We start from the raw sequence: 23,589 nt of genomic DNA on the forward strand, positions 1-23,589 counted from the left end.
TCAAAATTTGGATGCTTGACAACTGGCTCGTATAAATATGAGAGTCGGAGCGTCGTGGGGTCCTGGGATCCCCGTTTGTGACCTTCTGACAAGCCAAGTCGGTGGGGAAGCCAGACTCACTTAACGACCATGTTACTAACTTCACAACTGCAGTGATTCGGTTAACAACTGCGGCAAGGAAAGATGGCAAAACGGGGCAAAGTTCACTTAAGAAATGTCTCGCTTAGCAACAGAAACGTTGGGCTCAACTGTGGTCACAAGTCTAGGACTACCCGCATGGGCTTCAAAATGAACAAAAACCATTTCAGGGCTCCTGAGCTGGTTCTCCCTGAGACAGAGAACCTGCTTCTGAATGGGAACCTTGGTGCTGGTGGTGGAAACTCACAAGACGTGAATATTCCCTGCGTTATATTTTGCATATACGTAAATAGCAATTCCCTTCCTTATCTGGATTAAACATTTAAGGAAGGATGGATGAGTCTTCTCAGGGTTGGGATGCTACTGTTTTGGAGCAGTTCCAAAATGGCCGTGCGTAGCCTTTAGGAGGCTTTCAGAGTGCCCCTGGGGCCTGGGGAGGGCAGAAATGAGCAACAAACAGGTCTTTTTTGCTCAATTTTGCATGAATAGCCTTTAGGAGGCTTACAGAGTGCTCCCCCCAGCCCCCAGGAGCACTCTGTAAGCCTCCTAAAGGCTATTCATGCCCTTTTAAAAGAAAAAAGGGCCAATTTTTGTGAAAAACGGGCCGGTTTTGGGAGGTCTGCAGAGTGCAAAAACTTTTCTTTTTAAATTTGCCTCTTCAAAATCTTGGTGCGTCTTATACTCCAGTGCGTCTTATACTCCGAAAAATGTAGTATAGTCTATTTATTTTATTTATTTATTTATTAACCACATTTATATGCCGCCCAATCCCGAAGGACTCCAGGCGGCTTGCAAAAATAAAGAGAAAAAAAAAGAAACACATAACGAAACACATAACGAAAGAAACAGTTTAAAAACAGCAACAGCTCATTACATTCATTCTAATCGGGGCTGGACCCCAACAGCCCCAGGCCTGCTGGAACAGCCAAGTTTTCACAGCTTTCCTGAAGGCTGGCACATCTGAGCCAAGGTGGCGCAGTGGTTAAAGAGCAGCACTGCAGGCTACTGCTAGATCAGCAGGTCAGCGGTTCAAATCTCACCGGCTCAGGGTTGACTCAGCCTTCCATCCTTCCGAGGTGGGTAAAATGAGGACCCAGATTGTTGGGGGCAATATGCTGACTCTCTGTAAACCGCTTAGAGAGGCCTGATAGGCCTATGAAGCGGTATATAAGTCTACTACTGCTATCTTCAAATCCCCACTCCTAACTGAAGTTGTAGAGTAGAGGGGGTTCAAACATGGCAACAAGTTAAGACATTGTGGACTTCAACTCCCAGAATTCCCCAGCCATTCATGTTGACCGGAGCATTCTGTCATTTTTATTTTTATTTTTATTTCTCATATATACATTCACAATTATATGATCTCATAACTTATTAATAATATGTATTTGTAACAATTTTTCTCCCCTACAGTTGACAATATAAATGAAGTTGCTTTCTTACCATCCCATAAACCCATCTTATTTTACAACAATCCTACTTCTTCTTCCTTCCTTCCTTCCCTCCTTCCTTCCCTCCTTCCTTCTCTCCTTCCCTCCTTCCTTCCCTCCCTCCTTCCCCCTTCCCTCCCTCCTTTTTTCTCTCCTTCTCTGCTTCCCTCCTTCCTTCCCTCCTTTCTTCTCTCCTTCTCTCCTTCCTTTCCTCCTTCCTTCCCTCCTTCCTTCCCCCCTTCCTTCTCTCCTTCATTCCCTCCTTCCTTCCCTCCTTTCTTCTCTTCTTCTCTCCTTCCTTCCCTCCTTCCTTCCCTGACCGGAGCATTCTGGGATTTGAAGTCTACAAGTTGTAACGTTGCCACCCCTGTGGTCTACTCACAGTCAGTTTGATGAGCTGAAGCTGAGGCTGGTGAGAACCATTCCCTCTGGCAGTCACAAAGGCTCGCAATTGCAACAGGTGGGAAGACAGGGCAGTTACCTGAATGATGTTGCTGTTGGAGCTTTTAGAATCAGGTCCCACAAAAACACTGAAGAACGGAGAAGCGCGATAGGTGGCAGAGACCAATTTCAGGACGTCCATGAAGTTGGTCTGGTTCCAGGAGCCAGTGACGTTCCAACCACCAATCTGAGAGGAAAGCCGGTTCAAATTTTAGAATCATAGAGAACACTCATTGCTTTGCTTAAAATCCATTTTAATCCATTGCAACTAAAAGTAAAGTCATAGGGGGAGGGGGACTCAAGTCAACTCAAGTGAAGTCATAGACTCAAGAAAGAGTGCAGAGAAAAGCAACGCCGATTATTAGGGGACTGCAGGCTAAAGTATATGAACAGTTACAGGATGTTGGGTATGTTTAGTTTAATGAAAAGAAGGACCAGGGGAGACAGGATAACAGTGTTCCAATATTTGAGGGGCTGCCACAGAGAGGAAGGGGTCAAGCTATTCCCCAAAGCACTTGAAGGCCAGACAAGGAATAATGGATGGAAACTGATCATGGAGAGATTCAACCTAGAAACAAGGAGAAATTTCCTGGGAGTTAGAATAATTAATCAGTTGAACAGCTTACCTCCAGAAGTTATGGATGCTCTGTCACCGGAAATTTTTAAAAAGACACTAATCACTTCTCTGAAATGTTATAGGGTCTCCTGCTGGCTCCTATTTAAATGGTTGTCCACTAGGACTCCAAGATCCCTCTCACAGTTACTACTATTGAGCAAGGTACCACCTATACTGTACCTGTGCATTTCGTTTTTCTTGCCTAAATGTAGAACCTGACTTTTTTCAGCACTGAATTTCGTTTTGTTAGATAGCGCCCAATGTTCAAGTCTGTCAAGATCCTTCTTCATATATAATTTATATTAAAATTATTTTAATATGAATTAGAAGAAGAGAATATATTGTGTTTCTATTTGGAAATGGCCTCCGGATTCAGGATGCTTGCAATGGGGGGGAAAAATGAAACTTTGCTAATTTGATAGATTTGTTGCTATAGAAATGGCTGGTATATTGTTGTGTAAAAGTAAAAAGTTGCAGTTGTAATGTTATCTTTCACTGTGCTAAAAAGTTGGAAGTCGGCTAAAATATCTGCGTATCTTAAGGACTATTCAAACGAGAGATATAAACGAGACTGGAAAAAATGGATTGACTATATTCAAAATAAATATGGGTCTAGGAAATTTCAGATAGCTTATGATTAAGATCAGAAATGATACAAATTGTTTATAGTCAGCCTAGCAAGGAGGAGCTAAGCTCAATTTAAAGATGTTATTAATTTTCTACTTTCTCTTTAAGTATATTTTAAACTGTTTTTGTTAAAGATTTATACCTTTTATTGGTTCTGGGAAGTCAGGGGAGGGAAGGTTGGAGGGGTGGGGGGAGGGGGGAGGGGGGAGGGGGGAGGGAGGGGAGTATACTAGGTTGGAGGAGGGGTGTTGGATTTTAAGGTAATATGATTGTATATGTATTCTGCTATTTTTTCTTTTTTATGTATATTGAAATGGAATTATAAATACACAAAAGGGAGTTTGCTCAGAAGCTGAAATACACCAAGTGAATTAGAAGAAGAGTTGGAAGGTAAGAGGAGAGAAGAAAGATAGGAGGAGAGGGACAGGAGAGAGGGTGAGCGGGGTAGATGAGGTGTATAAGGAGGAGTGGTAAGGGAAGAGAGGAGAAGGAGAAAGGAAGGGGAAGTAGAGTAGAAAAGGATGATGGAAGGAAGAAAGGAGGTAGAGAGGGGGAGGAGAAAGGGGGAAGAAAGTGTCGGATAAGGTATAAATATGGTGTATGGAGAGCAGAAGAGCCAATAACTGTTGTTGTTTTTTTTTTGGTAGTTGATGGCAAGATGAATTGATGTAATTACTTAATAATACAACAAGATATTGACTATGTAATAGTATACATGTGATTATATGCTATGAAAATGGAAAATAAAAAAAAATTATGAAAAAAAAAGTTGGAAGTCGGTGCCTTTTTCTTTCTTCTTCCCTCTTTAACTCCATATTTTCTTTTAATTTCTTTTTCCCTCCCTCTCAGTTTCCTACTACTTTTTAAAATTTCTCTTTGTATTTTATACTTCGATAAACCAATAAAAATGCATTACAACCAAAGGGCAGCTGGTTTTAATTTTGATACCCTTTTAGCTCTTGGCATGATCAGAGTCAGATTTTTGCTGAATATTCTCGCATGCCCAGAATTGGGAATACCATCTTGGAATTGTCTTCGAAGTAGCGATGAAGACCTGATCATCCTGTCACTAGCGAACCTGGCTTTTTCTAAGTTTCAATATGATCCAAATGGTCCAGAAGGCCCAAATCTCCCATTAAAAAATCCACTAAAAATTCAATTAAGGCGGAAGCTTTAGGGCAAGACACAGGTGCTTTTCGCTTGCCAAATTAATCCCAGGGGCACCACAGGGCAAGGCTAAAGGTGGAAAATTGTAGCTAAAAATGTATTGCTGGAAAGAGAAGTACACAGGTAGTCCTCAACTTACGACTGGTTATTTAGCGACCATTCCAAGGTATAGTAGTGGCCAAAATTGTGGAAACCTTTTGGGAAAAACGTATTTTCTAAAACTAGCTAATAACACCTCTGTTGTTGTTTTTTTGAGTAGTACCATAAAATTATATATCAATGGAAAGATAATTTAATCAAGAATGTAATGCAGTAACTTTTATGAAGGATTTGCTATTAGAGTAGCAGTTATAAAAAAAGAAAAGTAAAATGAAATATACAAAAAAAATAATCACCATAGAAAAAAAGAGATATAGAAAAATTATATCTCCATGTCAGTTAATACTTAGTTGGGTAACCTTTAGCATAAATGATGGCCTTACAACTTCTTCCCGAGCCGAGGTGAGCCGAGGTGGCGCAGTGGTTAGGGTGCAGTACTGAAGGCCACTACAGCTGACTGTTATCTGCAGTTCAGCGGTTCTAATCTCACCGGCTCAAGGTTAACTCAGCCTTCCATCCTTCCGAGGTGGGTGAAATGAGGACCCAGACTGTGGGGGCGATATGCTGACTCTGTAAACCGCTTAGAGAGGGCTGAAAGCCCTATGAAGCGGTATATAAGTCTAACTGCTACTGCTATTGCTATTCCCATGGAGTGAACCAAGTCTATAACAGTGTGCAGCTGTACAGTATATATGTGACTGTATGAAAATGAAAATGGAAAATAAAAACACATTTTATTAAAAAAAAAAAGTTAAAAAAAAGTGTGCAGCTGTTATAATGTGAAGAAACCAAGATTGAATGGTTGCTTCGATTAACCGGGTTTTATTTCTAGGTCGCTTCTGACTAACAAGTTTCTTTAGTCGGCGCCATAGATTTTCACTTGGATTAACATCTGGGCTATTCCCAGGCCATTCCAGCAGTGGAATCTGATGATCTTGAAACTCCCAAAAGAAAGTGGTGTCATTAGCCATCAAACTTCAAAAATTCAATTCTCCCAAAAGGTTTCCCCAATTTTGGCCACTACTGTACAACAGATTCCCCAAAAGGATACAGGTAGTCCTCCACTTATGACCACAATTAATGACACTGCAACCATCATAAATGTGAGTCAGTGGTCAAGCATCCGAATGTAAATAACGTGACCAGGGGGAAGCTGCAACGGTCGTAAGTGTGAAAAAGGTTCATAGGTCCCCTTTTTTTCCAGTGCCGCTGTAACATCAAACAGTCACTAAGCGAACTAAGTCGAGCTGTACTTAACCTGGATGCGAAGTTTTGACAGACAGACAAACACACACACAAACACCGTTGCAGTGACATGATCACATTTTGGGCACTTAAAAACCAGCCATATTTCCTGCCTTTTGCAGTATTCCATGGTCACGTGACTTTTCTTTTCTTTTTTGTTCTCATGGAAATACTGTATTTTTCAGACTATAAGACGCACCTTTTCCCCTCAAAAAAGAGGCTGAAAGTCTGGGTGCATCTTATACACTGAATACAGCATTTTTGGCCTCACAAAACCCCGCCCCCTTCACCAAACTGGCCGTGCATAGCCTTTAGGAATCTTTCAGAGTGCTCCTGGGGGCTGGGGAGGACAGAAATGACCGAAAAACGGACTGTTTTTTCCTCGTTTTTGCCCACCCACCCCCCAGCCACCAGGAGCACTCTATAAGCTTCCTAAAGGCTATGCATGACCTTTTTTTGACAAAAACCTCTGTGAGAAAATTTCAGTGGTCTGCAGAAAAATTATTTGCATTTGTTATATTACACTAAATCGGGGTTTCTCAAACTACGGCCCCTGGGTGGGATATGTGCAATGAACGCTTGTGTTGCTGCAGAGAGTCTCCCCTTCGGGGTCCTTTTGTGTGGGTTAGAGGGGGGAAGAAATTCTGACTTGGGGTCTGCTTCAGCCTCCTGATGCGTTGCTTTGGGCAAAGGCTGGAGGGAAGCACCACTGGTGGAGAAGAGCCGGAGGGCCTCATTCCAGTGGGACTGCATCATGGCCTGGAACTGGCTGACCATTTCAACCCGCTGAGCCTCCAGGCGCCGGCACCTGGCCTTGCACTCCTGCAGGTCTTCCCTCTGCTTGGAAAGCCTATGCTCCTAGTCCTCAGTGAGGTGCTTCTGCTGAGCCTCCTTCTCAGTCAGATCCAATTTGAACTGAGCTGTTTTGCCAACTCTTTCTCATGGTGGCTGCTCGGCTCCAGCAACTGCTTCCTGTTGGGGCCCTAAGACACCCGGGCGGGTAGGCGAGCAGTGGCTGGGAGGGGAGGGGCGAGTAGAGGCTGGCAAGGCGCCCCTCGATGTGAGTGACATCAAGTTGGCCACGCCCACCCAGTCACATGACCCAGCCAGCCAGTCATTAAGCAGATCATATTAGTGGTCCACGGGTTTTAACATTATGAACTTAGTGGTCCTTGAGGTCCAAAACGTTGGGGACTCCTGCTTTATAAAACCCACCAGTGAACATTGATGGGGTACCTGGCTTTGAGGTGCCGTGCAAAATAAAGCTTCTTTTATGATTCTCACCTTGGTGTGTTCAATTTGAGCATAAGGCACACCGGGTGACGAAGCCAATTGAACTGGAGCAGCAATTTCTCTCTTATATGAAGGGCTTCTTGGCAAATCTAGCTTTTATGATGCCCGTTGTTTCCTCTTGATTAGATACCAGTATTTAGTTCAGAATATTTCCTTGCTTGTTGGATCTGCTTAAAAAGAAACTTTGCCCTCCACAGGTGGAATAGAATTGGTCCAATTCTACCCAGGTTGGACCCAGATTTCCCTCCAATATGTGAATTAATAAAACCTCAAATGACTAGCCTCAGACGTAAGTCAGAGTCTCCTCCTGAGAATAGGAGCAAAATGCTTTTAATATTCAAAACACTCTTAACTATTCCTAAGCAAGTGTTGGGGCCGGCCGGTGGCCAGCAGAGCTGGCAGGAGAGTCGGACGGTGAGGAGGTTGGGGAGGAACATGGGCCAGTCCTGGGGGCTGAGGAAAGCTCAGACGAGGGCTCTGCGTCGGAGGCAGAGAGGGAGAACTAGACAGCAGTGAGGCAGAGGAACAGCTGGAGCCTGTTCCCAGTGTGCGCATGCGCAGAGCTGCCAGAAGACAAGAACAACTAAGAAATCAGGGTCGACTTCGGAGGAAAGCCACACCTTGGAGGTGATTGGCCCCTCCCATAGGAAACAAAAGCGGAGTGAATGGGGAGGGGGCTTTTGTAGGAAACAATTAGTTCATTTGGTCATTTCAAGAGTGGGGACTTAAGGCACCGGTGTCAAACTCGCCACATCACGTTGCCGTCCCATGACATTTCGTGATGTTTTTCCCACTCGTGGAGCTGGGGTGGGCGTGGCCTGCATGTGTTGTATCCGGCCTGCGGGCTGCCAGTTTGACACTCCTGACCTAGAGCACAGGGGTTCAACCTTGCAACTTATGGACTCGTGGACTTCAAACTCCCAGAATTCCCCAGACAACATGCCTGCTGGGTGAATTCTGGGAGTTGAAGTCCACACGTCTTAAAGTTGTGCCAAGTTGGACACCCCTGAGCCAGAGGAACCTTCTAACACTAAATAAGTCCATCAGCCTGCCCAATTCTATACTACTTTACTTGAGGGTTTGTCCTCTGATTGTCTGAATGCCTGGACTCAGAGGATGACTAATCCATTAGTACCAGCATCTGGAAACCTAAGTCTTCAGAAACAGCAATCTACAAGGTCAGCCTTAATCGAGGGCAAAATTGAAAGATTACCCAGCCTCACTCTTCTTAAAGTGAGGTTGGACTCAATTAGTGACAGAAGGACCACAAGCTGCTTGTAAATCATTAGAAGCAGAACTCTCCAGGGTGCTGAAAATATATTTCCCTCTTGAGGAGAAGACCATGTTTATGCTTTTTTTCAATTCTCCGGCTGAATTGACCCCAGCCACTTAAGGCAACGACTGAATTAATTTATTTCTGGATCTACATGGAATACAGAACCCTAAATTAACTGAACAGCTTGGCTTCCTGCAGCATAATAAAGCAGAAAGGGGGGGGGAGGGAATCAAGACTAAGCAAGCTAAGTCTTAATTCTCTTAAGTCTAAGAAAAGGAATTAAAGAGCCTCTTGATGCGGGTGAAGAAAAAGAGTGCAAAAGTTGCACTCAACAGTAAGAAAACTAAGATCATGGCATCCGGCTGTCTCAATTGCTGGCAAATAGATGGGGAAGAAATGGAGGTAGTGACAGATTTTATTTGCCTGGGCTCTAAGGTCACCACAGGTAGGTCCCCGATTGACCTAAACATAGGTGGCACAGTGGTTAAATGCAGCACTGCAGGCTACTTCAGCTGACTGCACTTCTGCAGTTCGGCTGTTCAAATCTCACCGGCTCAAGGTTGACTCAGCCTTCCATCCTTCCGAGGTGGGTAAAATGAGGAGCCGGATTGTTGGGGGCAATATGCTGATTCTGTAAACTGCTTAGAGAGGGCTGAAAGCCCTATGAAGCGGTATATAAGTCTAACTGCTATTGCTATTGCTATTGAAGCTTGTTGGGGCAAGAATTTATTGGCCCTCGCTTTGTACATCAAGCGCCCTCCAGCCTTCCAACAACCCTGCCTGTGCCCAATTGACCCCCGGACTCACCTTCTCGATCAGATCAATCAGTGGCTGAGACCCCAGTTCCTCGATCTTCTGTTCTCTGAGGCAGGACAAGTAATAGCGCTGGGTCTTCCTTTCAGCCTCACTGCTGGAGTTAAAAGTAGCATTTTCTGGAGAGAGGAGAACATGGAGGCTCAAGACGGGGACGGACAAATCGAGGGACTGGCCTGGAGCCCCAAAATGACGGAATACTTCCTCTTGGGCACCAAGGACATTCTCACACCTGGTCAGAGGGAGGCGGAGCGATGTCACCAGGCAACAAGACAGCAACGTGTTTGGACCACGTGACTGATTATTTTGAGGAAGTGACAAACTTTTAGCTTTAGTTAGGTGAAAACCGTGGGAACCTTCAGAGTTGGTTTTCACCAGATATGTGCCAATGTGGCATTTCCAATAAAGCTATTCTTTGAGGAATCTACTTGCCTCAGAGTTTTGCTTAATATATGGATCTATTACTTGGAACTCTGACACAAGGGCTACCTGGGTGAGATCCAAAGCTCTGTCTTTTCCTCAGTCTAAATCTACCCTTCCACTTCTCACCCTCCAAGGGGAAAGCTGTCATGTTGGGATTTCTCCACAATCCTGTTGCGGACCGTCAATGGATTTGGCAGCAGACTCAGACAGTGGGGAGGTTGGGGAGGAACCTAGGCAAATCCTGGAGTCTGGGGAAGGCTCTGACGAGGGCTCTGCGTTGGAGGCAGAGATGGGGGCCAGGGCTGTCTGACAGTTATCAGCTGTCTTCAGCGCCAAGGTGGCGCAGTGGTTAAATTCAGCACTGCAGGCTACTGCTAGATCAGCAGGTCAGCGGTTCAAATCTCACCGGCTCAGGGTTGACTCAGCCTTCCATCCTTCCGAGGTGGGTAAAATGAGGACCCAGATTGTTGGGGGCAATATGCTGACTCTCTGTAAACCGCTTAGAGAGGCCTGAAAGGCCTATAAAGCGGTATATAAGTCTACTGCTATATATTGCTATATCAGTGGGGCAGAAGAACAGCTGGAGCCTGTTCCCAGTGTGCACATGCGCAGAGCTGCCAGGAGAAAGGAATTGCTAAGGAACAAGGGTCAACCCAGGAGTAAAGCCACAGGTGGATGGTGAATGGCCCCTCCCATAGGGAATAAAGAGGAGCAAAAGGGGAGTGGAGTTTGCAGGAGACAATGAGTTCAATTCAATAGGGTGAAGATCTGTTCCTGACTTGTTGGCAAGTAATTGCTGCTACAGCGTGGAGTTTGGAAGATATCGGCCTGGCAGCTCTCCAAGCATAATAAAGGCCTGAGTTAGTTTAGTTTAGTTTAATTGGGTTTGTACGCCGCCCACTCCCGGAGGACTCCAGGCGGCTTACAATAAAAAGGGGAGGGGGATAAATAAGACAAAACAACAATTTAAAATACAACAACATACACAATTAAAGTGGGGCTGGATACTTCAACAGCCCCAGGCCTGCCGAAGCAACCAAGACTTAGTAGCTTTACGGAAGTCCGGGAGGGTACTAAGGGTCCGATCTCAACGGGGAGGTCGTTCCAGAGGGCCGGAGCTGCAACAGAGAAGGCTCTCCCCCGGGGAGTCGCCAGCCGACATTGGCTGGCGGATGGAATCCGGGGAAGGCCAAGTCTGTGCGATCAAATCGGTCTTTGGGAGGTAATTGGCAGGAGGCGGTCTCTCAGGTACCCAGGTCCTGAGGTTGTGAAATATCTTGAAAGACTGTTGGCTGGGACTTTGCTGGAGAGGAATTCCCTTTAAACTAAATAAAAGGGGTTTTATCGGGACGAGGAGTCGGCTTCGTGCTTTTAGGAAGCCTAGGTCAGAACAGATCCTTCCCACAAAACAGATCCCTTCAACGCATGATCCTTCTTCTCTTCTCAATATCCCGGTTCCGAAATGTTAAATATTGGTCTCTGCCTTCGGTTCTTTAGCACCCTGGATTCAGAACCTGCTTTTTTTCTTCAAGCTAAAGAATCCGAAAGGGGAAACATACTCCGACGCCCATCTGTAACCATCTACCTCTTACCCAACAGGTGTTTCATGATGGCCTGGTTCTGGTCCCAAATGCTGTTGAAGGTACTCCACTTGGAGCGCCCGTCCGGCAGTGGGTTCCTCTTGATCCATCCCCCGCAGGCGTACTGGTAAAAATCATCGCAGGGCTTGACGCCTGGATCCAGAGCTTCCAAGATCTTACCAGCTACAATGACGCAGGCTTCGGTAAGGCAGGTTGTATGCGAGGGATCTGGAAGAGACACACACAGAGATTACGTGGGAGTAGGAATGGATTTCTAGAGGGGGCGTGGGGGAAAATTGCAGACTACAGGAACCATTTCTGATTTTTTTCTGATTTTATTAGAATTTATAGGCCGCCCTTTTCCCTGAGGGGACTCAGGGCGGCTTACATAAAATAAGGAAGGGAGGGTACAGACAATCGATGCAAAACAATACATAAAGGTAAAATAGTAAGCAACATTCATTCATCATTCGGGTGTGGACAGATTATCTTTATCTCCAGGCCTGACGGGCTAGCCAGGTCTTAAGGGCTGTGCGGAAGGTCTGGACGGTGGTGAGGGTACGAATCTCCACGGGGAGATCGTTCCAAAGGGTCGGAGCTACTACTGAAAAGGCTCTCCTCCGTGTGGTTGCCAGTCGGCACTGACTGGCAGATGGAATTCGGAGGAGGCCTAATCTATGCGATCTAATTGGCCGCAGGGAGGTGATTGGCAGGAGGCGCTCTACTCAGGTGACCCTGAGGACACAGATCAACCCCCAAGGGCTTCAATGATTCTCTAAAACAGGGGTGTCAAACTCAAGGCCCACAAGCCAAATCCTGCCCATGGAGTGCTTCAATCTGGCCCACAGGGCCACCCTAGGAACAGTGAAGGACGGGCCCACGGTGCCTCTGCCAGTTAAAACGGCGCTTGGGAGGGCCGTATATAGCCTCCTGAGCTGTGTTTTTGCTGGCAGAGGATTGCAGGAGGCCATTGGACAATGGTGGGATCCAAACTTTTTTTTGCTACCGGTTCTGTGGGCGTGGCTTGGTTCCTCTTGAAATTATGCTGTCTCTTTAAGACACTGAGATATTGAGCATGGTCAAATTCAGTGGTGAAATTCAAATTTCTTTGCTAGCGGTTCTGTGGGCGTGGCTTGGTTCCTCTTGAAATTATGCCTGTCTCTTTAAGACACTGAGATATTTGATCATGATCAAATTCAGTGGTGAAATTCAAATTTTTTTGCTACCAGTTCTGTGGGCGTGGCTTGGTTACTCTTGAAATTATGCCTGTCTCTTTAAGACACTGAGATATTTGAACATGGTCAAATTCAGTGGTGAAATTCAAATTTCCTTACTACTGGTTCTGTGGGCGTGGCTTGGTGGTGTGGCAGGGGAAGGATACTCCAAAATCCCCATTCCCTCCTGATCAGCTGGGATTCGGGAAGGCAGCTGATAACTGGCATACGGCCCTGGCCCCCTCTCTGCCTCCGACACAGAGCCCTCCTCAGAGCCTTCCCCAGACTCCAGGACTGGCCCAGGTTCCTCCCCAACCTCCTCACTGTCCGAATCTGCTGCCAGCTCCTCTGGCCATTGGCGGGCCACAACACTGTATTTGGGAATTTATTGACTGTTCATTAACAGTTTGGAAATTTAGTTCACATTCAACGGTCACTAAACAGTTCATTTAGTGATCCTTCTGTTTAGTGACCATTGATCTGAATTTCTAAACGGTAAACGATCAGCCACTAAATTTCCAAATGCAGGGAGTCCTTGACAACCTATTACAACCGCCCTGGAAAAAGTGACGGATGTCCATTTTTCACACTTGCAACCGTTGCAGCGTCCCTACATGTAATCAAAATTCAGAAGCTTGGCAATTCATTCACACTTACAACGGTTTCAGCATCGCTTAGCAAGGTGAATGAAGTATGTCTGTGTTTCTCAACCTTGGCAACTTTAAGATCGGTAGAAGTCACTTTTTTTTATTGCCGTTGGTTCCCTAAACGGATGGTTGTAAGTCGGGGAACACCTGCACAACCATAAGGCACAGCTGAGATGGAAAGGAAGAGGGGTGTGTTGCGTGACCTGAAAACTGCACGCTTGACAAATGCGCACCGACAAAACCGTGCCGACGAAACCGCACCCGCCATCAACAAACAACATAGTGGGACGCGAAAACAACGTTATAAAGGGTTAGGGTTATAACATTGTTTTCGCATCCCATTATGTTGTTTGTTGATGGTGGGCGCGGTTTCGTCGGCGCGGTTTCGTCGGTGCGGTTTCGTCAGCGCGGTTTCGTCGGCGCGCATTTGTCGGTGAACCTGTGCGTTGCAGAAGAGGGGGCGCAACGGAAGCTTCTGGGGAGAAACAACATGTGAACCAACAACTTCTGAAGCCACAACGTCTCTCCTAAACCCCCTCCCACCTCTGGTGAGGGTTGGTGAGAGCAAAAGGGATGTGTGTTTGTGTATCTGTCTGTCTGTCCATCTGTGTGTGTGTGTGTGTGTGCATGTGTGTGAAAGAGCTTAAGCAAAGCTCAGCTGTGTTGTGCTCGACGCAGCCAGGGGGCTAACAAAGAATTCTTTGTGGGCCTTTTTGTTGTGAAGTGTGGGCTACTCACTCAGCTTTGACGGCTGGGAGGCTATGATCTCAGGGAAAGCGGTGTGAGTGTGTCCCACGCACAAGCTCCCAGCCGGCTCAAGTGGGGCCCTCGAAAGCTATTCTCGAGCCCTGAAGCACAGCAGGAGGGGGAGAACGATTAACCGAGGGTCTCCTTGGGGTCTCTCAAGGAGACAGATCCTCCGTAAGGCAGATCTCCTGTTTGCATCATTTTGCTTTTCCTTGCGTGGGGCTCTGAAATGCTCCTTGGCTGTCTTGCAAAAAGGGGCTTTGTGTTACACGCTCACTAACAACACGACTGGCCAAGACCTGGTAGAACCTGGATGGCGAAGCTATGGCACGCATGCCACAAATGGCACGCAGTGCCCTCTGTGCGGGCAAACCAGCCTTCGCCCCAGCTCAGCTGAACCACACATGTGCACACACCTGACCAGCTAGCCTTCAGGTCTCTGCCACGCATGCATGGGGTGGAGCGCATGTGGGGGAACACACATGTGCATGTGTAAGGATAAATGGTGCATGCACAGGGGCACTCGTATTCCATTTTCGGCCCCCGTGCACAGTTCCCCTGCACACCGTTTTTGCCATGGAAGGCCTCCTTGGCACCAACCTGGAAGCCAAAAATGGGGGAGGGGCGCATGTGTGTGGGGCGGGGGAGCATGGGGGGGTTGCGCGCACATTGCATTATGGGTGTGGGCACTTACGAGGGCTTTCAGCAAGCGACGACAAAAAGGTTAGCCATCACAGTGATAGAAAAAGGAGAGTGCAGGCAGTCCTTGACTTATAACACTTTGTTTACTGACTGTTTTTAATTGCAACAGCACTGGAAAAAGTCAATTAGGACTGTTTTTCGCCTGAATCCCCATGGTCACGTGATCAAAATTCGGACGCTTGGCGACTAATTCATATTTATGGCGGCTGCAGTTTTCCCGGGTCACGTGACCACCTCCTGTGACCTTCCGACGAGCGAAGTCAATGCAGAAGCCGGACTCACTTAAGCGGCGGAGATTCACTGAACAACTGTTGTAAAGGAACAAAACTTGCTTAGCAACTGCCTTGTTTAGCAACAGAAATGTGGGGCCCAATTGTGGTCATATGTCGAGGACTACCTCCGACACGTATAACCACAACTGAGCCCCAAATTTCATTTGCTGAGCAAGACAGTTGCTAGAGTGTATTTTGCCCCATGCTTACGACCATTCTTGTCGCCCTTGTTCAGAGGATCCCTGCAGCTGTTAAGTGAGTAGCGTGGTTGTTAAGTGAATCTGGCTTCCCCATTGACTTTGCTTGCCAGGAGGTTGCAAAAAGTGATCACATGACCCCAGGATGCTCCAACCATTATAAATATGAGTTAGTTGCCAAGCGTCTGGATTCTGATCACGTGACCTCGGAGAATGCTGCCACCGTCCTAAGTGTGAGAAACGCTCATCATCAGAAATCCCTTTTTTGGTGCCTTTGCAACTTTGAATGGTCACTAAATGAACGGTTGTAAGTCAAGGAGTACGTGTACAGGGTGGAATAAGGTCCGTGGTCAAACTGGCCTTCACTAGGGGTGGGACTGAAATTTTTTAGCAACCAGTTCTCTGCCCGGTTGCTGGGGAGTGTGGCCTTGGGGTGGGGGGGGCGTGGTCTACTCGGCCTCCTGCACCATGGCCGGTTGGGGGGATCTGGAGGCTTTCCTCAAGCCACTAGGAGGGCGCCAGGCTCTGGAGCCTCCCCGGAGGCCAGAAACAAGCCTGTTTCCGGACTTCCGAAAGGCCCATTGTTCGCCTTCCCAGAGCCTCCGCTCGGGCCCTGCACTTACCTGGCATGATGAACTCCTGGGAGGGGTGGGCGTGGCCAGCCAGTCCTTTCAACTACTAGTTCAGCAAACCAGATGTAAAATTAGATCCGGTCCGAACCGGCTGAATCCGATCCCTGGCCTTGACCTACCTTTACTGTACTGGATGGCCATGGCTATGATTGTACTCAGCAGCAGAACCGCCACGAAGAGGGAAATCACCCAGAAGACCAACTTCAGATGGATTTGGGAGCCAAGGCGACTCAGCAGGAGGCCATCCCCTTTCCGGAAGCCCACCTTGAAGAAGAGACAAGAATCAAAGAGAAAACAGAAAAAGAAGCGGGAGATGGAATATATCAAAGTACCAGTCTGTCAGGGGCGGGCTTCTGCTCTAGCTAAGATTCTGTGCAGTTCAGAGAACCCCCAAATCCCACTCCTGGCTGCCCCCCCTGCCCCTCCCAGGAGTCCCCACACAGCCTGTTTTGGATGCAGGTAAGTGCAGGGCACGCACAGAGGTTTGGGGAGGTGTGGAAAACTGGCCTACCGGAAGTTCGGGATGGGGTGGATTGTTGCCGGCATTACTGCTGGTTCGGTATGTGCAAAAATTTTGTTCCCAGCTGTTCCCTTGCCTCACTGCTGTCTAGCACCTGATCACTGCCAGACAGCCTCGGCCCCCTCTCTGCCTCCGACGCAAAGCCCTCGTCCGAGCCTTCCCCAGCCTCCAGGACTGGCCCTTGCTCCCCCGCAAACTCTTCACTGTCTGACTCTGCTGCCAGCTCTGCTGGCCGCTGGTGGGCCACGCCCATTACCTAGTTAGGGTCATGAAACATCTGCAAGAAAACAACCAAGCTCAGAGAGCATCAAAGACCCCTCATTTTAACCCTGAGCTACAAATATTCTCCTTTATGGATGATAAGTGTGAAAAACGGCCCTAAGTCACTTTTTTTCAGTGCCATTGTAGATTTCAAAGGTGACTAAATGATGTATTTTAAGTTAAGGATTACCTGTATCTCTTTGCTCTAAAATCAGGAACTGCTTCTAGTCCTTAGCGAAATTCTGGATTGTGTTTTTAAAGTTCAAGCGATTTCTCCTGTTGCCTTTCAATGGCTTACCGCAAACCCCGTGACTTAAAGGGCAACCAAGGCCTGATGTTTAGCTTCCTTTTTAATCATGTCACACCGAACTCAGCTGCATCAGAAATGAATCTTCTGCCACTGGCAGTCCAGAATGACGTCTTCCCCATAAAAACAATTCTTGCTCGTCTCCCCAAATAGGAATAAAGTCAGAGTTGTAAATCTCAAGTGCAATTTGTTGACTTCAGTGAAGGATTGGAAGCAAAGCTCGTAGCCTTTATGCAAGCTTCGTTGGAACCAGCTGCCCTCAACTCTCTTTCTCCTCAACGTCCATTCGTGTTTTGCAAGCTTTAACGCTGCAATTATATGTAAGCAGTCCAGACAACGCTGGGTATATTACAATTATTTCACACAAATAATTGTGTTACCAAGCAGCATCAGATACGTGTCAACCCTGAAGCCGACCTGACCATGGCCATCTTGGAAATTTCAGGGTTGTCGCACTGGAGCTGAGGGATAGGGAGGGAGGGGGGGGATTAGAGATAGCTGGGATTTTGTAGCCAAAACAAAATACTTCCTCTTGGGAACCAAGGACATTTTCACACCTGGTCAGAGGGAGGCGGAGCGATGCCACCAGGCAACAAGACAGCATCGTGATTGGACCATGTGATTGATTGTTTTGGGGAAGTGACAAACTTTTAGTTTTCATTAGGTGAAGACCACAGGGACCTTCAGAGTCGGTTTTCACCGGATCTGTGCCACTACATTTCCAGTAAAGCTATTCTTCGAGGAATCTACCTGCCTCGGAGTTTTGCTTAATATATGGATCTATTACTTGGAACCCTGGCATTCTGAAAAGAGACAGGGTGTGTAAAGATCGCATGGAAGCCTCTCAGGCTGGAGTCGAATCCACGAAAGGTCACAAATGTTATTTTTCTTCATGTACCCTGAGAGCATATGCACAAAAGACAAATTCCTTGTGTGTCCAATCACACTTGGCCAATAAAGAATTCTATTCTGTTCTGTTCTGTTCTATTCTAAATAATCCTCAGCTTATGACCACAATGGTGTGGTGGCCTGCCAGTAGCCAGCAGAACTGGCAGCAGAACCGGACAGTGAGGAGGTTGGGGAGGAACCAGGGCCAATCCTGGAGTCTGGGGAAGGCTCTGATGAGGCTCTGTGTTGGAGGCTGAGAGGGGGCCAGAGCCGTATGCCACTTATCAGCTGCCTTCAGAGTCAGACATCAGTGAGGCAGAAGAACAGCTGGATCCTGTTCCCAGTGTGTGCAAGTGCAGAGCTGCCAGACAAAGGGAACAGCTAAGGAACAAGGGCCGATTTAGGAGTAAAGGCACAGGTGGACGGTGAATGGCCCCTCCCAGAGGGAATAAAAGAGGGGTGAAAGGGGAGTGGAGTTTGCAGGAGACAATTAGTTCATTCCTGCATTCTTGCCAGGTATTGCAGCATCTGAAAGATACCAGCCTGGCCATTCTCCAAGCCTGATAAAGATCGGTAATTGTGAACTATCTTGAAAGACTGTGGGCCGGGACTTTGCTGGAGAGGAATTCACTGTCAATTAAATGAAAGGGGTTTATCGCTTCATGCTGCTGGGGAAGCCTCGGTCAGAACAAATGGAGCATAAGATTTCCAACACTAAGCAAAATAGTTGAAGTGACCTGTGTCCTATTTCGTGACCTCTTTCCCATGGCTGTTAAGTGAATTGCCACAGTTGTTATATGAATCGTGCAGTCAATGGCTCCTCGCATTGATTTTGCTGGGTGGAAAGCAGCTGAGAAGGTCACACATGGGAACCCCCAGGACACTGCAACCCTCATATATACATGCCAGTTGCCAAGTGCCCCAATTCTGATCACGCGACCAAGGCAAATGCTGCAACGGTCGTTAATGGGAAAATTAATCATCTGTGGCTTTTTTTCAGTACCCGTTGCCACCTCGAATGGTCGCTAAGTGAATGGTTGTAAGTTGAGAGCTTCCTGTACCTCTCACCGTTCACCCTACCTCTACGCTGTCCGGAGATGTGTTGCTCCCATCCCCAGTGGCATCCAGCACTTCGTCCTCTTGAAACATGGCTCGCTTATACTCCGTCATCTGAAGAGAGGGGAAAAATGGGGAAAAATAATTCTGCGGTTGGAAGACACGAGAGAAAACGCCAGGCGGTCCTCGGCGTACGACGTTCCTATCAGTTCGCACCAGTTCGGTAGAACCGGTTTGTCAAATCTACCGAACTGGTTAGAAGAGGTTCCACCAGTGGACCCGGAAAGTAGGCCACACCTACAGAAGAGGTTCCAAAATTTTTTGAAACCCACCACTGATAGACACACACACACACACACACAGACTCACACAGAGAGAGAAAGAGAAAGAAAGGAAGAAAGGAAGAAATAAAAAAAAGAAAGAAAAAGTGAGAGAGAGATGAAAGAAAAAAAGGAAAAAGGGACAGAGAGACAAAAGGAAGGAAAGAAAGAGAGAGAGAGAGAGAGAGAGAGAGAGAGAGAAAACACATGGCCGGCAAGCCACTCCCACCAGTCACATGGCCGGCAAGCCACTCCCACAAAGGAGGCCACACCCACAGAGTAGGTTCGAAAATTTTTTGAAACCCACCACTGGTACGACCACAACGGAGCCCAGTGTCAGGGTTCCAAGTAACAACTGCAACGAAAGACCACTCCGAGGCTTGAAGAGGAGCCAATGTCACGACAACACAACGTGCGGTCTCGACAGTTCGAGACTGCTGTTGACACTTTTGCCACTGGATGGTCCAGCAGAACCTAAACCATCCCGGAGAGACAGTGATCAGGAAGACAAAGCCTTGCTGGTCTCAGGGACACCGCAAAGTCCCTGATTGACGCAAGGGAAGCGCTTCAAGCCGGCGGCAAACAGGCAGCTCCCAGGTTGATGAAGTCGGAGACAGCTCCGGAAGGAAGGAAGTGAAAGTGAGTCCATCGGATGAGGGGGTTTTTTTACTCTGAGAAAGATTGCCCAAAGAAACTTTTTTAAAAAGATAAATTAGTCCTTTAAGTAAAAGAAGAAAGCGGCAAATTTAATTCTAATTGGACTGCCTTGGAAAGTTTTTGTTTTTTCTTGTAACGATATTTTGTGGATTGAAGTGATTGTAACTGAGAAAACCCAAATCTGAAAGCTTCCAGGTTTTCCCCACCCAAAATAAGTCCCTGCCCAGCACCCACATGTCCATCACATGGGCCAATCAGGCCCCATCCAAAACTGGAGATGCCTCCCAATCGCACCATCACAGCTGCAGGGCAAGATGGCCTTGACTCTCTGAGAAAGGAATGTTATTTTGACTATATATCTCCCATACTCCATATAATCCCCCCTCCCATTTTCCCACAGCATTGAATGTGGCAGGCCTGAAGGCCCCAAGGTAACAACTGCGTTACTAACTTAACAGCTGCCGGGCTTCACTTAAGAACGGTGTCAAGGAAGGTCGTAACAGAGGAAAAACTCACATAACAAACGTCTCCCTTAGCAATGGAAATTCTGGGTTCGGTTGTGGTCGTAAGTTGAGGACGACCTCTAGTGGGGATAAAAATGCCAAATCCAGTCTAAGAATCTGGCTGGCTGTGCGACCAACCCTAATAGTAATAAATTCCTGAAAATGTTGCTCTTTCTAGGGTTAATTGAGAGAAAGGCCATGTTTTTCTCCAGTGCGAAGGAATCGTCACGTTTCCATCCAGTGATGATTCTGCGCAGCTTTTCCAGACATGAGAATGCGGAGAAGAAAAGGAGAATGCAAAGGTCTGACTTCTGCCTAATGTCCTTTTGGAAACACAGATTCTATTTCAGGAATGGCAGTTCTAAGTCTGCAAGAGGAAGAAGGGAAGAGAAGGACAGGATGGACAGGATGACCAGCAGCGAGATAGGCAGCAAGACAGGCAGACTCCATTGTATTGTATTGTATTGTATTGTATTGTATTTGGTTTATTTGTATGCCGCCCTTCTCCAGGAGGGACTCAGGACGGCGAACAACTCAGGGGGGAAAGGGAACATAAACAACAGTACACATAATTAAAATACACGAAAATCACACAGCCATACCAGTCGAGAGGGGAGGGGAACTCATCAACCCCAGGCCTGCCGGCACAGCCAGGTTTTGACGGCTTTCCGGAAGGCCTGGAGAGAGGTGAGGGTCCGAATCTCTGTGGGGAGTTCGTTCCAAAGGGCCGGAACCGCCACAGAGAAGGCCCTCCCCCGGGTCGTAGCCAGATGGCATTGGCTGGTGGATGGAACCCAGAGGAGGGCGACCCTGTGAGATCTGACGGGTCTTTGGGAGGTAATTGGCAGCAGGCGGTCTCTCAAGTACCCAGATCCAATACCATGAAGGGCTTTAAAAGTTACGACTAGCACTTTGAAACGTATCCGGAGACCGATCGGTAGCCAGTGCAGCTCGCGGAGGATAGGTGTAATGTGGGTGTACCGAGGTGCACCCACAATCGCTCGCGCGGCTGCATTCTGGACGAGTTGAAGTCTCCGAATACTCTTCAAAGGCTGCCCCATGTAGAGCGCATTGGCAAAGGGAGATTGGAAAGAGGAGCTTTGGGAATCGATCGTCCCGGAGAAAAATCGATGGGGTCGCTAGGAGTCCAAAGCCATTTCCTGGCACACCATTCGTTTGGAAAAAAATTCTATGGGAGAGGTCGTTGGGGCACACGGTCCCCCATTCCTTGGCCTGTGTGGCCAATGATATTGAAGGAATATTTTCACCTTGTTTTAAAAAAATAAATGCATGCTACAGTTCTTTATGGAACATGCATGCACTTTAAAACAACAACAAGAGTCTTCTAATGTGGGAAAAGCAGTAACTGGTACTCCTCACAATCATGGGTTTAGCAACCAAAATTGCAAAGGGAGGGAGGGGGAAGATGGGAATGAGAAGGAGGGAGGGAAGAAGGAAGGAAGGAAGGAAGGAATGAGGGAGGGAGGGAGGGAGGGAGGGAGAGGAGGGAGAAAGGGAAGGAGAAGAAGAGAGGCAAAAAAGGAAGAGGGAGGGAGGAAGAGATGAAAATGAGGAGGGGGAGGAGGAGGGAGGGAGGAGGGAGGGAGATGGGAATGAGAAGGAGGGAAGGAGGGAGGACAGAAGGAAGGAAAAGAAGGGAGAAGGGAAGGAGAAGGAAAGAGGAAGAGAAGGAAGGGGGAAGAGGGAGGGAGGAAGAGATGGGAATGAGGAGGGAGGGGAGGAAGGAAGCAAAGAAGGAAGAGTTGGAATGAAAAGGAGTTGGGAATGAGAAGGAGGGAGGAGGAGATGGGTATAAGAGGAGGGAGGAAGGAAGGGAGGAAGAGATGGGAATGAGAAGGAGGGAGAGAGGGAGGAAGGGAGGAAGGAAAGAAGGAAGGGATGGAAATGAGAAGGAGGGAGGGAGGAAGGGATGGGAATGAGGAGGGATGGAGGGATGGAGGAAGGAAAGACGGAGGGAGATGGGAATGAGAGGAAGGAAGGAAGGAAGGAAGGAAGGAAGGAAGGAAGGAGAAAGAAAGAAAGAAAGAAAGAAAGAAAGAAGAAAGAAAGAAAGAAAGAAAGAAAGAAAGAAAGAAAGAAAGAAAGAAGATTTCAGGAAGCCTGGTTGAAGGCAGAACAGGCAAATGTGGACTCATTTTGACTTGCATAGGTATTCATTCACTGTATGTAAGTCAATCAATTTCCATAGGAAGGAGGTTCAGAAAAAAACACCCTTATTCTTTTTTATGAAGAGGAGCCATCGAATCACCCCTCCCCCTTTCTTAAAAATCCCTTGCTCCTTCTGCACAATTTCCCTCTCCACGCCCCCCTCCCAATCTTTTAATTCTTGTAACCTAGTGGAAGACCAAGAAGTCCCCCCGCTTTAAAACAAGACAGCAACGGATCTCTAAATGTGCTGCGTGTTTTAATCATTATCTCAACCTCTGGCCTGGTGATTCTCCCTCCGCTGGTGCAGTTCCTATATTTAGAAAGGATTACGTGCTCCGATTCCTTGCGCTGATCTGCCCAAGCTGGTTTGTCAGACAGAAATCATCCAGGATAGATTTGGTGTGTCCCTCGGTTACTGAGCATAGTACACAACATTGTCTGCTACAACATCCTACCTGTCAACAACTCCTTCAGCTTCAACCTCAATAATACCTGGACAAATAATAGATACAAACTCAAGATAAATTGCTCCACACTCGATTGCAGAAAATAAGACTTCAACAACAGGGCGGTCAACGCCTGGAATGCTCTACCTATGGAGGATTGTGTCAAGCAGCGAGTTGATAAACTGCCTCCTAAATTACCCTTAAGGTAGTTTTTCTATTCCCTGCTATGTTATAATTTAATTTCTCTTGTCAGTCTCTGGAAGAGTTCTTCAAATTCTTTGTGGAAGCATTATTCTGTGATTTTAAGAAACCTGTAAAAAGTCCTTGACTTGCCACCACTACAGTGGTGGGTTTCAAAATTTTTTAGAACCTCTTCTGTAGGTGTGGCCTGCTTTGTGGGAGTGGTTTGCTGGCCATGTGACTGGGTGGGAGTGGCTTGGCTGTCATGTGACTGGGTGGCCATGGCCAACTTGTAAAATGTGGTGAAACTCACTTAACAACGCTCTTGTTTAGCAACCAAAATGTTGGCTCAGAAACTCTGGCATTTGAAGCACGCAAGTCTTAAAGCTGTCAAGTTACAAGACCCTTGCACCCCTAACCCTTTAGAAAAACACCCCAGGAGTGTTCAAACTTGACAGCTTTAAGACTTGTGGACTTCAACTCCCAGAATTCCTCCTCCAGTCATGTTGGCTCAGGAACTCTGGCATTGAAATGTGCAAGTTTTAAAGCTGTCAAGTCACAAGACCCTTGCACCCTAAGCCTAACCCTAACCCTAACCCTTGTTCTTCCTTGAAGATTTTTCACTTCTTATCCAAGAAGCTTCTTCAGTTCTGTCCCCAGAGACCGTTTTGAAGAACTGAAGAAGCTTCTTGGATTGAGAAGCAAAACGTCTTCAAGGAAAAA

The 23,589-nt window shown here is 47.1% G+C and overlaps 1 protein-coding gene across 1 annotated transcript in view; it reads right to left on the reverse strand.

Moving 5' to 3' along the window:
- The window catches only part of ECE2 (endothelin converting enzyme 2), an 83,592-nt gene that overhangs the window by 40,433 nt on the left and 19,570 nt on the right, over positions 1-23,589 (reverse strand). The window contains exons 2-6 of the mRNA XM_087725125.1: positions 18,616-18,705; positions 15,679-15,823; positions 11,161-11,376; positions 9,140-9,264; positions 2,050-2,196 (exon numbers count right to left, since the gene is read on the reverse strand). Of these exons, the coding sequence (XP_087581251.1) occupies positions 2,050-2,196; positions 9,140-9,264; positions 11,161-11,376; positions 15,679-15,823; positions 18,616-18,705 (723 nt within the window). The remainder of the gene's footprint in view (positions 1-2,049; positions 2,197-9,139; positions 9,265-11,160; positions 11,377-15,678; positions 15,824-18,615; positions 18,706-23,589) is intronic.

Source organism: Thamnophis sirtalis, unplaced genomic scaffold (assembly GCF_051295495.1).
Source record: "Thamnophis sirtalis isolate CommonGarterSnake01/CBP01778 unplaced genomic scaffold, rThaSir2_p1.2 scaffold_11, whole genome shotgun sequence".
Lineage (NCBI taxonomy): Eukaryota > Metazoa > Chordata > Lepidosauria > Squamata > Natricidae > Thamnophis > Thamnophis sirtalis.